Source organism: Panthera uncia (genome assembly GCF_023721935.1).
Source record: "Panthera uncia isolate 11264 chromosome E2 unlocalized genomic scaffold, Puncia_PCG_1.0 HiC_scaffold_20, whole genome shotgun sequence".
In the NCBI taxonomy this organism is placed as follows: domain Eukaryota; kingdom Metazoa; phylum Chordata; class Mammalia; order Carnivora; family Felidae; genus Panthera; species Panthera uncia.
In genome coordinates, this window is record NW_026057589.1 from 15,585,907 (window position 1) to 15,599,785 (window position 13,879).

General features: G+C 44.2%; 1 protein-coding gene across 1 annotated transcript in view; it reads right to left on the reverse strand.

Annotated features, from left to right (window-relative positions):
- ADAMTS18 (ADAM metallopeptidase with thrombospondin type 1 motif 18) overlaps nt 1-13,879 on the reverse strand; it is a 76,710-nt gene that overhangs the window by 43,804 nt on the left and 19,027 nt on the right. The window contains 3 exon segments of the mRNA XM_049622902.1: nt 2,083-2,255; nt 8,647-8,795; nt 13,218-13,313. Coding sequence (XP_049478859.1) covers nt 2,083-2,255; nt 8,647-8,795; nt 13,218-13,313 — 418 coding nt within the window.

A 13,879-nucleotide genomic window follows, 5' to 3' on the forward strand; every position in this document is an offset into this window, starting at 1 on the left:
GAACGAAAGGCGCATTGTGGGAACGACCAAAGAATACCCAAGAAGACAAAGCAAAGAACAGAAGGGCAAGTGAAAGGAAGGACAAGAGAGTCTGGAGGAAAGAGCCACACATGAGAAACAGGGAACCACGGGAGTATACAACCAAGAGAAAATCAATCTTCAAAGGCTGGATTGGAGAGCACCTTAATGTATTCTACCCAACTGTCCCCGGGAACCTGTGTGCAGAGCCCCTCCTAGATAATAACTCAGTCCCTGGTAGGAGGCCTCCAGTGAAGGAGAGCCTACGACTCATGAAGGGGAGATACATCCATTACGGACAGTTGGGATTTATGTCTTCACTCATTCATTCTGGAAGTGACAAGCATGTGGCAAGGGCTATTCTCAGATGCTGGAGATACAAGCATGCTCAAAATGGACCAAGGCTTCATCCCACAGAATGTAAATTCTCGTGGGGAGAAAGATAATGAAAAAGTGATTATATAATATAAGCTCATGCACAAGTAAGAGCTATGAAGAATCCAGCAGGTTAAGGATTCAGAGGATGACAAGAAGGAAGGATATTCTGGGTAGGCTGGCCACAGAGGCCTCCCGGGGGAGGTACTACGTCTAGGAAGTTCTTAGCCCTTGAATTAAGTCTGTCCTCTGAAGCGATTTCAAATAAATCTAAATCCCCTTCTAGTTATTATCTCTGAATTTTTGTAGGTAACTAGTTACTTTTTCCTTGCCCTTGGCAAGCTTCCAAATTATTCCACTGGAGAATTCTTTGTCAAACGAATGTATTCCCAGCCTTATCACTGAAGGCCAAGAGAAAATGAAACGGCCCTTAGACAAGCTAACTTTGCAGGCACACGTTTATTCCAGAAAACACGAAAGAGGTGTACCATTGAGTGTAACTTTCAAAAACGGTTTAAAACTCATTAATAAAGGTTGTACATATCTCTTAGTGCAGTTTAAAACCCTGGACACCGCCATAAATCCTGAGTTTCTATTTTAAAAAAAAAACGTGTACAGATTGCTCGTTGCTTCCTCCCAAGGCACAGATTTCAGAATTTTCACGTCCATCTCCCCCTGGGCTTTTGGACAAATAGTCATGACCCAGGACCATGTCAGCGCTCCTGCAATGGTTGAACTGATGCTGAGCAAAGTGCCACTACCCTCTCCTTTGATTTGCTACGTGTTGTGTGTTGTCTCTGACTCTGCTCCCTTCTCTACTGTAACCGGTAACACAGGTTCATCTCGAGCTTTTGCTCAGCTACATCCCTTGAGTTTAGTTCCCACGAACTGTCACTAAATTCAGTGTGTCCCCATTCTGCACGTGTGCACTGGGGGGTTCACAGTTATCCTTTCTCAAGGGAGGACGGCTGGGTTTTGATAAAGCAAGTGAATGGAAGTAAGAGAAAGCAAATAACCAGAAGGGTGACAGCTTAGTCTGCGGAGGCAAGACGTTAAATTTGTATGTAAGGCATTAAATTTGTGGGACTAAAATAAATGTTTTGATACTTAGGTAAAATAAAAACAATTTAATATAAAAAAGTAAAATACAAGCCATAACTTTAAGTAATAAGTACTGAGAACCCAGAAGAGAGACAATTTTAAATTCATGGCTGTGTGTGTGTGTGTGTGTGTGTGTATGTGTGTGTGTGCATGTGTGTTTATACCCTGCAAGTAGGCCTTCCCAAGCGTGCAATCGTCTGACATGTCAGTTGCTGAATATGGTGTCTCTATGGGGCATATATGATTTCACGAGTTTTTGGTCTGGACAATTCAGACCAATTTCAATTAACATCCCCGGGAGACTTCATTGCTCACATGCCAAAGGTAAGTTTAGAAACATAAGTACATTCCAAATACACGAACCCTTTGGCTGCAGATGTGGGGGACAAGAGGTGTCTTGTGAAGAAAAAAGTAGGGAAAAATAAACAAAACTCATGGACGTGAATGGAAAGCTGGGCCAGGACGGGTCTGGGGGATGATGTCAACACTGACACTCTTTTGTACAGGCAGCAATTTCTCCTGTGTGTTCATTCACATTACTGTCCACAGAGAGACATCGTGGTTGGAGGTCTGTAGAGACCGAATTACCTTCCACTTTTGTGTAGGGTTTCCACTGGTAGAACCATCCACGGAAAGGTTTGCTGTTATATTCTGCACATTGCTGGGCTCGGAAATCCAAGCTATTTTCACTGCAAGGGTTAATATTGCACAGCTGATATATACGGCTAGAACCTGGACAGAACTTGCCACCATACTGAGGCCTAAAAATAAAATTAAAGAACTTTAGTACTAGAGCTCAGTATGAGTCACAAGCAATAATAAAGGAGGGACAAGCAAGACGAACACTGTCACAAGCTATGCAGTGCATACAGTCCATCAAAAGAATGGAAATAACATTGTATACAACACACCGTGTCCCTTCTTGTATCCATGGTGGGCATGACCCATCAATCAAGGATTTCCCTTTCTTTTCTTTCTTTCCTAAGTATAGGCCTTGGGTAGGCACCCACTGCTCAGCAACGAGCACCAGATTAGATAAAGCTTATTTGCCATCTCTGATCCAAGTTTTACATTCTGGCAATTTCCTTAAAGAGTTGATGAAGGCATCTTCTCGACACTGATCATATCACCGGCGTTAGGGACACTCGTAAATGCACCCAACACGTTCTTATGAACGTGCATATGTGTCCGTGTGCCACACTCACGGACACACGCACCCCACATGGGTATCAAGACTCTTCCGACGTGGACCCGACCTACTCTCCAGCTCGCCTCCCATTTCTGAACACACTCAGCTTTCTAGAGTGTGCTCTCCACCTGCTGCCACGTAGGAGGTTGGGACACGGAAGAGAAAGAACAGAAAGCCCCATTCGCCACGATCTCCAATCCAGCTTTGTCAGTCATTGAGCTCGTATTCTGATTATTTATTGTCCGACTTGTCTATGTTTTATTCCAGTTGATCCTAAACTGTGAACAAAAATTCCCTTGTTTTCATCTGCATAATCACTTTTTAACTTCGTAGGTGGCCTCCTCCTCTCCTGCCAAGCACAATGGGAAATGGATTTCCAGAGAAGGGAATCCCATTAGAACATAAATAATTATGATCTAATGGCAGGCTCTTTAAGATCTCGGTAGGCAGACTGCAAAAACCAGAAGGCAATCTAAAAAAAAAAAAGGAGCATAAACCAAACCGAAAATTCCCAATAACGTCTTAACCGGCTCCTTCCAGGCACAAAACAATCGCTCCTTCTCCTTCCTATCTTTTTGCAGTTTGCTCCAAAGGCTAAAACCCAGCTATGGATCATCTCACACAAAAGCTCAACACAAACATGTAATATGAAAGAAGGCTCCGGGTGAATAAACTTATGTGACTAAAATTCCTTGTCTCTTTAGGAAGCACAAGAATGCTGTAAAACACCCCTGGATTTGCTTCAGCATATTTTATCCAGTCTTCATGTAAGTGCATGCTAAGGTGGATTCAACAGGAACGGGAAGCGTCACACCGCCAGAGTGAGACTGCTTCGCTATTTCGGAACATTCTGGGGCGGCTACTCCAACATTCAGCAGTCACCGTGCTGGATCAAGTCCCCGAAGACTTCTTAAATCATCATCTAAAAAGCGCTTAAAAAAAAAGCCCTTAAAGTGCCATATGAGAGCCTTTCTATTCACGGTCACCTTCAGAAGGCATATTTAAAACTTTCTTAGTTTAAGACTTTCTAAGATTTCTGGGGCGCCTAGGGTGGCTCGGTCGGTTGAGCGTCCGACTTCGGCTCAGGGCATGATCTCGTGATCCGTGAGTTCGAGCCCCGCGTCGGGCTCTGTGCCCACGGCTTGGAGCCTGGAGCCCGCTTCGGATTCTCGGTCTCCCTCCCTCTCTGCGCCCAAAAAAAGAAAAAACATTAAAAAAACTTTTTTTTTTCAATTAGAAACGAAAAGACATTCTGAGATGTTTACAAACAACCTTCATTTAGACTACTCAGTTTCAAGGCCGTGAAAGGACCACAGGTGTTACTACTGCAACTGAGAAACCCTAACACAGAAAAGATCTTGAAACTTCTATAGCACCTCCTCTTTTTGTAGATGAAGCGAAAAATGGCTGAGGAGGTTCATAAAACTTGCCGAATGAAGATCACACAGCCAGCAAGAGAGGGAACGCAGCTGAGCCCCCTACCTTCCACTCCACCTGCATTTAACTGAGGGAGGCAATAACAGAGGCCGGCATGGAAGAGGAAAACAGTCGTGCACAATGCTTAGGAGGCTGGCCTTTTATAATGAGGCAGATCTGGATTTAAATATCCTCTGCCTCTTCCTCGCTCATCTTTAGGCAATTCTGTTTCACCTTGTAACCTGTCACTGGGGGGCAGTTGTGATGATTAACGGAGATACTGTTTGTAAAGAATTTAGGGCTGACAAATATGGAAGCAGCCCAAGTAGGCATCGGTAGATGAATGGATAAAAATGAGGTGGTGTATATATATATATACATACACACATACATACAATAGAGTACTACTCAGCCATAAAGAAGAATGAAATCTTGCCACATGCAATGACATGGATGGAGCTCGAGAGTACTATGCTAAGCGAAATGAGTCAGAGAAAGACAAATACCCTATGATCTCACTTTATATGTGGAATTTAAGAAACAAAACAATCATGGGGGGCAAAGAGAGAGAAAGCAAACCAAGAATCCGACTCAACTCTAGAGAACAAACTGATAGTTACCGAGGGGGAGGGAGGCGAGAGGATGTGTGAAATGGGGGATAGGGATTAAAAAGTATATTTATCACGAATAAAATAAAATAAAGTGATAAAGAACACAAAGCTCACAAAATAAATGAGATACCATCTTCAAACAACAACAACAAAAGAATACAGGACAGAGTCTAGGGCAGAGTTAGCACAAAAGAATCCTAACTATTTTCAAATGCTTTCTGCTTTTAACGACTGTTAAGAATCTGCACTTTTCCAGCACATCCTCAAATAGAGGTACATTTTTCTGCAGCTGTAAACAGGAGCGTTGGGATAAATTAACAGAAAATTCCACCAAGACATCCCTTGGTGTACTGAGATTAAAAACAAAAACATAAACGGTCAGAAAGCAAACGTCTGGGAACATGATTTTGTCCTTACGTTAGACCATTATAAAATATACTCATATTTACTTCTGCATAATATATCATGTCCTGACTACAAATGTTTGTAATATTGGCTGGGTGATCAGTGGGATCAGGAGGGGAGCTCTGTTAATAAAGAGAACCAGACAGACTGACTCACTCCTGGGTCCCTCCAGACTTACTCAGTAAGAATATAGGATGGGGCAGGGGGCACCTGGGTGGCTCAGTTGGTTGAGTTTCTGACTTCAGCTCAGGTTGTGATCTCACAGTTCCTGAGTCTGAGCTCCACATCAGGCTCACTATTGTCATCACAGAGCCTGTGTCAGATCTTCTGTCCTCCTCCCTCTCTGCCCCTCCCCCACTCCGTGTGCACTCTCTCTCAAAAATACATAAAAACATCAAAAAAAAAAAAAAAGAATATACGATAGGGAAAATCCAGAAATCAGTATTTTTTTAAAGCACAGTTGGTGATTCTAATAATCACCTGAGCCTGGAAATCACCGGTTGGAAAATGGGCCAGAGGTTTGATTCAATTATTATTCTAGAACCATGACTCTCTGGTGGCGTATCATTTGTCGTCAAATAGACTTGCAATTTAGGAAGGTTCTATAATACCTCGGCATGTTTAGTTTTCACTACTCTAATTTTTGCTATTTGCTTGAACAGACTTCATAGAAATTCCACTAGGCTCTTTCAGAGTATAATAATTGAAGAGTCAGAGAACCAGAAACAATGTCTGAGGGTTAAAACCGGGGGCTCTTGTTCTGACTCTATCACTACCAGCTTGGTGACCCGGGGAAAGATGGCAGCACTTGTGCCCCCCATCTCCCCTGGTTCCTCATTTGTCAAGTGACTGGATTAGACAGCAGGTCGCAACTCATGTCTCTGTTCTAGTTGGGTGGGGAGCAAAGGCCTGGAGAAATGTTTGGAGAAGGTTCCTGAGGCATTGTAGGACCTGGGAGGCAACAGAACTTCTACCAGCTAAAAATGTCCCCCCTACCACGCCTGGCATAGGAAAAAGAAGAAGAAGAAGGGCCATATGTGTGTGGTACCAGTCATTCCAGAACCAGATAACCTCTGAACACTTTGGAAGCGGACAAGTTGGATAAAGCTGTGAACTGGCCAGGAATAATTCATTTTTATGAAACAAAGTATGTTCTGGGAAAACGATCATTAAGTGAAATAAAAGCTCCCCGCGCTCCTCACAGGAGAAAATGAAATTGCTTAGGCTGAGTGATGGGAACAGACCAAACGTATAATAAACTAAAGCAAAGGAGAAATCAGTAATTCGAAATGGAGGGGAACCCCCACCCTACCCCAGCTTTACTACAACGAAGTGAAATAACAACAGAGAACAACTAATTCAATTGCCTTGGGACAACTGCTCAGGTACTTGTTTTGTGACGCATAATTAAAGTAAACAGTATCCTGAGGAGCCTTCATCTGGTTTAAAATGATAAAACACCACCAAATGGAAATACATTAGGGATTCTTTTATTAGGCATTTCCAAAATTACACTATGATATTTCCATGAACAATGCGCTATTATAATGAGAGTTCTCAATCCCACAGATATGAGAGAGGTTTTAATTTAAACCTCAGGGGTGTTATTCGTGCACTTTACCAGCAGAGCTATTAAATTAGGTAATCTATTTCTTTCTTGGGAAAATACCGAGATTGTAAAGTGTTGTGATGTATGAAAACCAGATCCATGAAATAGGCTGAAAAAATGAAAAGCAATAGAATGATTTTAGGAATTCTATCCAAGATATGGGCTACGTTCAAAGCACGAGGAGGGTGGTTTTAATAATCTGGTGTAAGCTATAAATGCATCACAAGCCTGTCTACCGTCACACCTAGTTACCAGGTCTCGGATAAGCCAGCGAGTTTCAAATGGGGATGGCTTTGCCCCTACAGGACATTGGCCCCCTCTAGTGCCTGGAGACACAGGGTTGTTGGGGAGCGGCAGTCATCCTACTGACATCTGGTGGGTAGAGGTCGGGCCGCTGCCCAACATCCTGCCGTGTGCTGGACAAACCCCGTAACAGAGATTTTCCAGCCTCAAGCGTCCAGAGTGCCGAAGTTGAAAAATCCTGCATCTGCCTGCTATCCCAAATTGCTACCCAGCAAACCATGGTCAAGGTGTCTTCCGACCCTTTCTTTTATCTTGGAACAAAGTGGCCTCTTGATCCAGCGCAGATTGCTAACTCGGTTGAGATACCAGGTCTCTTTAAAACTTCCCTTTTGCTCCCTCTCGCTTTCCCATTTTGACCAAGGAGGAATCTAGAGCAGGGACAGTACGCTGTCTATGGCCACACGGCTGGAAAGACGCAGGGCCAGGAGGCGAACCTAGGGTCGTGCGATTAGGAGACTGGGTTCTTGACCTTCAAGCTACACCACCACTCAAACAGTGCTGGAAAACGAAATCCGTTTTCCGAGGACCCATCCCATTCTTCTCTACCACATTCTCCAAAATCCAATTTCACCGGTAACGCCTCTCTCCACCCCCTCCCCCTTGCTTTTGAGGACTCACCCTCTGCTACCCTGTGCTCCTGATGAGTTTAGGATGAAGGGGTAAAAGCCACACAGAGCCCGGATCCTTGTGCTGGATGCCCACTGCATGCTCCCCAGTATGTCAGGCATTCTACAGACCCAGTTCTAATCCCCACACCCCCAAAACTTCAGAGGTAGGCAGTGTTATCTCCAATTTATACGTAAGCCCAGGTTCAGAGTTCAAGTGAACTCCCCAAAGTCACACAGTTAATAAACGGCAGACCCAGGATTTGCAGTCTGAGCTCTCGCTCTCAAACCCAGGCTCTCTCTACATCACTGTGCCAATCAGGAAATGTACATCCCACACGCATTTCACGTGGGAATTAGAGCAGATAAAACGAACATAAAACCGCCTTCGTTTTCAAAGAATACAGACGGCGGTTCAGAATCCCAGCGAGGGTGCCTGCAGGTGGCCAGGGACCAATCTCAGTCCGTAGCCCTTGTGATTAGTCCTCCTGGTGCTCTGTTTTAAGAAAACTGAATTTGTTGTCAATATCTTAACAATCGGGAAATTTCACACACATTTTCTTTTTTTTTTTTTTTTTGGACTTCTGGTTTCTCTTGAAAAGTCAGGCAGATCTGTCAACACGTGTTGATGTACATTCCTGCAAGGCAAAAATCAGCATATTTTCCCCAGTTCATCAGTTTGAGACACACACACACACACATTCCGCTGGCCTAGCTTCTCTGGTCTACATCACAGGCATTTGATCGTGTGACCGTGTGGCTCTCATTTAGATTCAGAAAGTAGCTCAGACTATTGAGCTGGGTCTCTGGTCGGCGTCGTATTCACGCACAGAGTAACTCCTTGGTTGCTGTTCAGCTCCTGACCGCTTCACCCCTTTCGATGCAAACAGTAAAATCCTAGTTGATTGCTATTAACCAGAGGGAAGAAAACACTTTCAAACAGTATGTAAGCAGAACAAGACAAAAACAGTACATTCTTGCCTTACAAATACTGATTTTCTGTTGCAGCCTTACTTGGGGTTATTGCAGTGTCTCTCTTGATACTTGACTCCGCCACCACAAGTTCGGGAACACTCGGACCACTTAGACCAGGCGGACCACTGGCCGTGGACGGGCCGGGGCCCGTGATCCCCAAACTTGACGCACTGGCCTTGCCGACACCACTGTGAAAAGAACGTGTGACACGTTTCTTGTCAGAGTCCGCCTGGGAAAGGGCAAGGAGGTGTAGACACCTGTTCGTGAAGAGGAAAAACAAGTATGGGGGCCAAAGGGAGAAAGCAGGACACCTCGAGAGCGTTTCTTTGCCGGCCGCGCTTCACGAACACCCGGTCACTCTGCATTTACTGCATGCGTTTTGAAAGGCTGACATCTAGCGAAGACGGGTCTGTCACCAGCCGGCCGAGTAGTACATGCTTTGTGAGCTGTCGAGGTGACGTGTTCAGCTTAGATTCCACCCAAGGGCCAAGGGAGAGCGTGCAGGCGCAGTGACAAGGGTGCCTCCCCCCCCCCCACCTTTAGACACAAGGCTGCTTAAAGAACAATGTGGATCATTCACTCAAGGAGAACCCGTTTTTTAGGTCCTAACACAGAATTTATCATTCTGATTACTCATCATAAAAACAGACATTTTTGTTTATCCCCAGCCATCCCTACAGAGCACGTCTTATGAAACAGACTAGCTCTCCGTCCACACGCATGGTGCTTTTAGGTAACACCCTTTGACCTTACGGCTGTATGAAAGGCTCCTACTCCAGACCCTGAACCGATGACTTTGAACTCTCTTGAGTGTCTTTTATGAATTAGCTCTGGGTCTTTCATTTGCCAACGCTCTGGTCAAGCCAGGGCGAGAGAGCTGTTTTCTGTGCTAACCTTTCCTTCTATTTTCCTTTGTGATACATTCCAGGCTTTGCCGGTCATCTCTGTCCTTGGGGACTGCTTGAGCCTCTCGTAGTGGTTTTATGCCTGTGGTGCTTTTATTATGAGCAAGTTCTGCATGACTTAGTGTAACTGCACACTTTCCTGAAAGCCTCTGCAATGAGATCCAGCGGGTTGAGGTTTGGACCGTGCCAGCTTCTGCCGAAGAGTGAGGGTTGAGTCGCAGAATTATGGGGGAGCTGTTTGACTTTCCAAGTCCTCGCTTTTCCCCTGGGATACATGTGGCTTCTCGGCTGTTTATTGAGTTGCTAGTGCACTGTGCCTGGGTGAAGATACTGCTTCCTTCCTTCGATTCTTGCCGGGTGCGGATTAATTCTTGTGTTTTTAATTTGTCTTTCCCCCCGATTAATTTCACAGTCTGCATGAAATCACAGAACACTGTTGAGAACTTTCAGGGGGAAAGCAGTTGGTTAGTACAGGATTTTGTCTACTGTAAGCAGGAATCAGAATCTACCCTCCCAGGAATCCCCCGGGGCCGGGACTCTCCCCGGCTGAGCCCAGTGGCTGAGACAAAAAAACAACAGCCAACAACAAGAGAAGCAGTTCCAGTTTATGAAGTTGCTTCTAGGTGCCGGAAATGGTACAGGAACGGGGAGAGAAGGACTTCCCATGCAGGGTCTAACATAATCCTCCCAAGGTGCTACGGAGTTAATAACTATTTCTGGATGAGAGAAACGTAGCAAGGAAATACTAACGCAGCACCACGGAGACGGAGACTCCACTTAAACTCAGTAACCAAAGCTCCTCAACAGGATACAGATCCTTTGCACCTCAGAGGCAAACGGTCCACCGATGTATCTTAACCCTGGTTTCTTTTTCTAAGAAATGTGTTTTAAGATCCATTCCAAACCTTCAATTAATTTAACTTTACTTCACTATTTTTCCGAGTATTGTCTTAGGTTGCTAACGGATTGTTTCCTTCGGCTTGTTCATTCGGTATAGAAATCAGGAATAAATATATAAATGCAACGCACACCGACACACCCTCTTTGGATCTAACTGCAGAGGCTTTTAGGAAAGTGTGCAGTTTTGCTAAGTCATGCAGAGGTTGCTCATAATATACACACATATATATATATATATATATACAGACACACACATGCATAATCCACATACACGTATAAAATTCTACACACGCAATTTAGCTATCCATCTATATACATATACTGATATGCACTTCTCCTAATTTCAAACTGAACGGCCAGATATGGGCAGACACCTTTCCTGACAGATACCAAGCACGAGCCTTTCTTTCCTTCTCCACATAAGTAAATTAAAGTATGTGGCTTTTCATATCCTCACACGTTTACAGAAGATTCATGGTACAAAAGTCACCGAATGACCAGGGACAAGATAGGGAGGGAGAAGGATTGGGTCACGTTCCAGTTATAAAGGAACACGTGAACACAACATGGAATAGTTGCTACTCCGTAGGACACTCGAGATAAAGTGTAAGACATGCTTATGCTTATAAGAGCCCTGGCCTCATGGAGTTTACAGTCTCGCGAAGAGTCGGTTTCATCCCCCAGTGGAGGAAGAGTACCACGTACGTAGATGCAATGGTAACCATACCGGTGTGATGATGGATGGAGCTCATCTAAATGCTTTCTGCGCTGGGGACCCTCAGAGTCGAGGGCGTTCCCCCACTATTGAGAACTGCAGTCTGGTCTTCTAAAATCATGATGGGGGTGGGGAGTGGCACTAGGACATCTCTTTTCGAACTTCTGGCTTGAACTGTCTCAGGTTACAGTAACTAAAATCTAACCCGGGGCATTTTCAGCCCCATGGAACTAGATCCCTGGTGTATTTATGTAATAAAAACCTTAGGAGTGCTTGGGTGGCTCAGTCAGTTGAGCGTCCGACTTCAGCTCAGGTCACGATCTTACAGTATGTGAGTTCAAGCCCCGGGTCAGGCTCTGTGCTAACAGCTCAGAGCTTGCAGCCTGCTTCGGATCCTGGCTCCCTCCCTCTCTCTCTCTCTCTCTCTCTCTCTCTCTCTGCCCCTCCCCCGCTCATGCTCTGTCTCTCTCACTCTCAAAATAAACATTAAAAAAAAATTTTTTTAATGTGAAACCCATGCCATTTGACACTTACTTTCCTCATTTCTTATATCCATTTTTTTTCTTGCACATCCCTCTTATGTTTAATGCTGTCGCCTTCATAATCAAAATATACCCACTAATCCTTGAGGTGCAAGTCCTAAATTTTGATGCTTTAAAAAATAAGAATGACTTCAGCACTAGTTACATGTTCAATTAATGAATTCACTGCTTTCCCTTACCACACCTAAAACAACTCCATGCATATTTTCAGTGAGAACCCTTACTGGAATTTTCTAAGATGGGTACCTTGGGTGAAAAGTGGCATGTAATGCCTCCATGTTTTAAAGATTCATTTCCTTTAAACTCAAAGAGTTAAAAAAAAAATGCAAATCTTCTAAAAGATGCTGAGTGACTTAATATCAGAAACCATTCTCTGAGCATTCATTAATTTTCAGGTCCTGCATCTCTACCTTCATGGTCAATCTCTCACTGAATGTCTCTCCCATCCAACTGAGGAACTTCCATTCAAATCCCAGCATCCGTCATGGTGTACCCACTCACTGTACTTCTTTCTAAGCGCACACCTAATTCTGAGCATCGACAGTAAGTAGGTGCTTAAAGAAGGTATGTTTCAAAAGACGGTCAGAGTTATTGGCTTCTGCACAGGTAGGTCCCCCCACTAGACTGAGTTCTTGAAGAGATAAAACTGAATTGTGTTCATCTTTGTAACCCCAGAGCCTCCTGTCTCTGATATCTAGTAGTCAATAAATTATTGCACGAATGAGTTCACTTTAAATGACCGAGTCTTCTACACAGGCTCGTGCTGCCTTGACAGACCCAAAAGCAGAGACCAAAGAACCTGGAATATCTCCATGCTCTCCTCTTTCATAGCTTCTTGGTTGCGATCTTTCAAAGGAATGCCCCAAATCTGGACCATTTCCTGCTACGTCAAGTGCACCTCTCCTCCAGACATTAGTGGGGAAGGAGGAAAAAACCCAGGAACTAATATATGAATGTTCTCCATTCAAAACACAGCAATCTCCCATAATCTCCCATATTGGAGACGATTCTTTAGATTGACGGTATTTGCTGGCTCAAGGATTTCTGGTACACCCTAGACGGAGATGCAGCTTATCCTTTGCTAGGAATCCCTCTAAGTGATGGGACTCCAGTGAGCATGTCAGAAGCCCAACGATAGGTCCTGGGAGGTGAGCAGTAGGGGCCTTGTATCAGGGTAGAGTCCCTCCTTTGCTACTAAACAGGACATCTGCTCCTTGAAGCTCTTCTATACTGAATCAAGTTTAACACAAACAGTATACAATAAAATCCACCAGCTCGCTGAAATAGAAATATTTCATCTAAAAATGGAAACCAAAGGCAAAAAGAAAAAAAATCACCCTAAACACCTGAGCCAACTGGGTTATATTAGCACTGAGTTTTTATAATAACTGCTTAAATAATGCTGATTAATTTAAAGAGCAGTCAGAAAATGTATGCAGCAGTCAAGGTATTCTATTCTGAAGTTACAGTACAGATAATTTGTACAATGGTTTGTTTCTACATGTTATCATGTTTCCAGAACTAGAAACTAACAAGTATGCAGTTTACCATACTCAAGCCACAAACGGTCCCTTCTGCCGCGGGCATGAACTTGGTCTCACACCTGTGACCCACTCGGTGGCACCAAAGGGACTTGCAAATGTCCTGAAAGAAAAGAAGAAGCTGGTAAGGGTGTCAATACAATAAAAATGCAAACATCCAAAGTCTTTTGTATACAATATCATATTTTGAGGCAGCTGGAATGGGACATTGTCCAGGAAGCGGAGGCAAGTGACGTCGGGAGCGGCCAGGTAACCGGTAAATACGCTATAGCAAATGTACAAGCAGGAAGTTTCCGCACTGCCGACATGGGTGTTTGGTAATGACGGGGAGGTAACGACAGTTCATTTAGGGACCATTTGGCTTGAAACCAAGAGACCTGGTTTGTAATAACAACTACCACCACGAGTGAAACAAAAGAAGCCCAAACTGGAATCAAGCACATCGGATTCAGATCCTCGCCCCCGAATTCGAGGTTCCCGGCCCTAGGGACATGTTACGGAAGGGTCTGAAGTGTGGTTTTCTCGACTGTGGAGATGGTGATTGAAGCACCTCTTTCCTCTGGAGGGTTGTTCTCAAGGGTAAATGATGTAAATGATCATCACCACCGTCCTTATCTTTATAGTAATTTTCAAGCATTTCAGCAATTTTCACACGAGAGCATCAAAGAG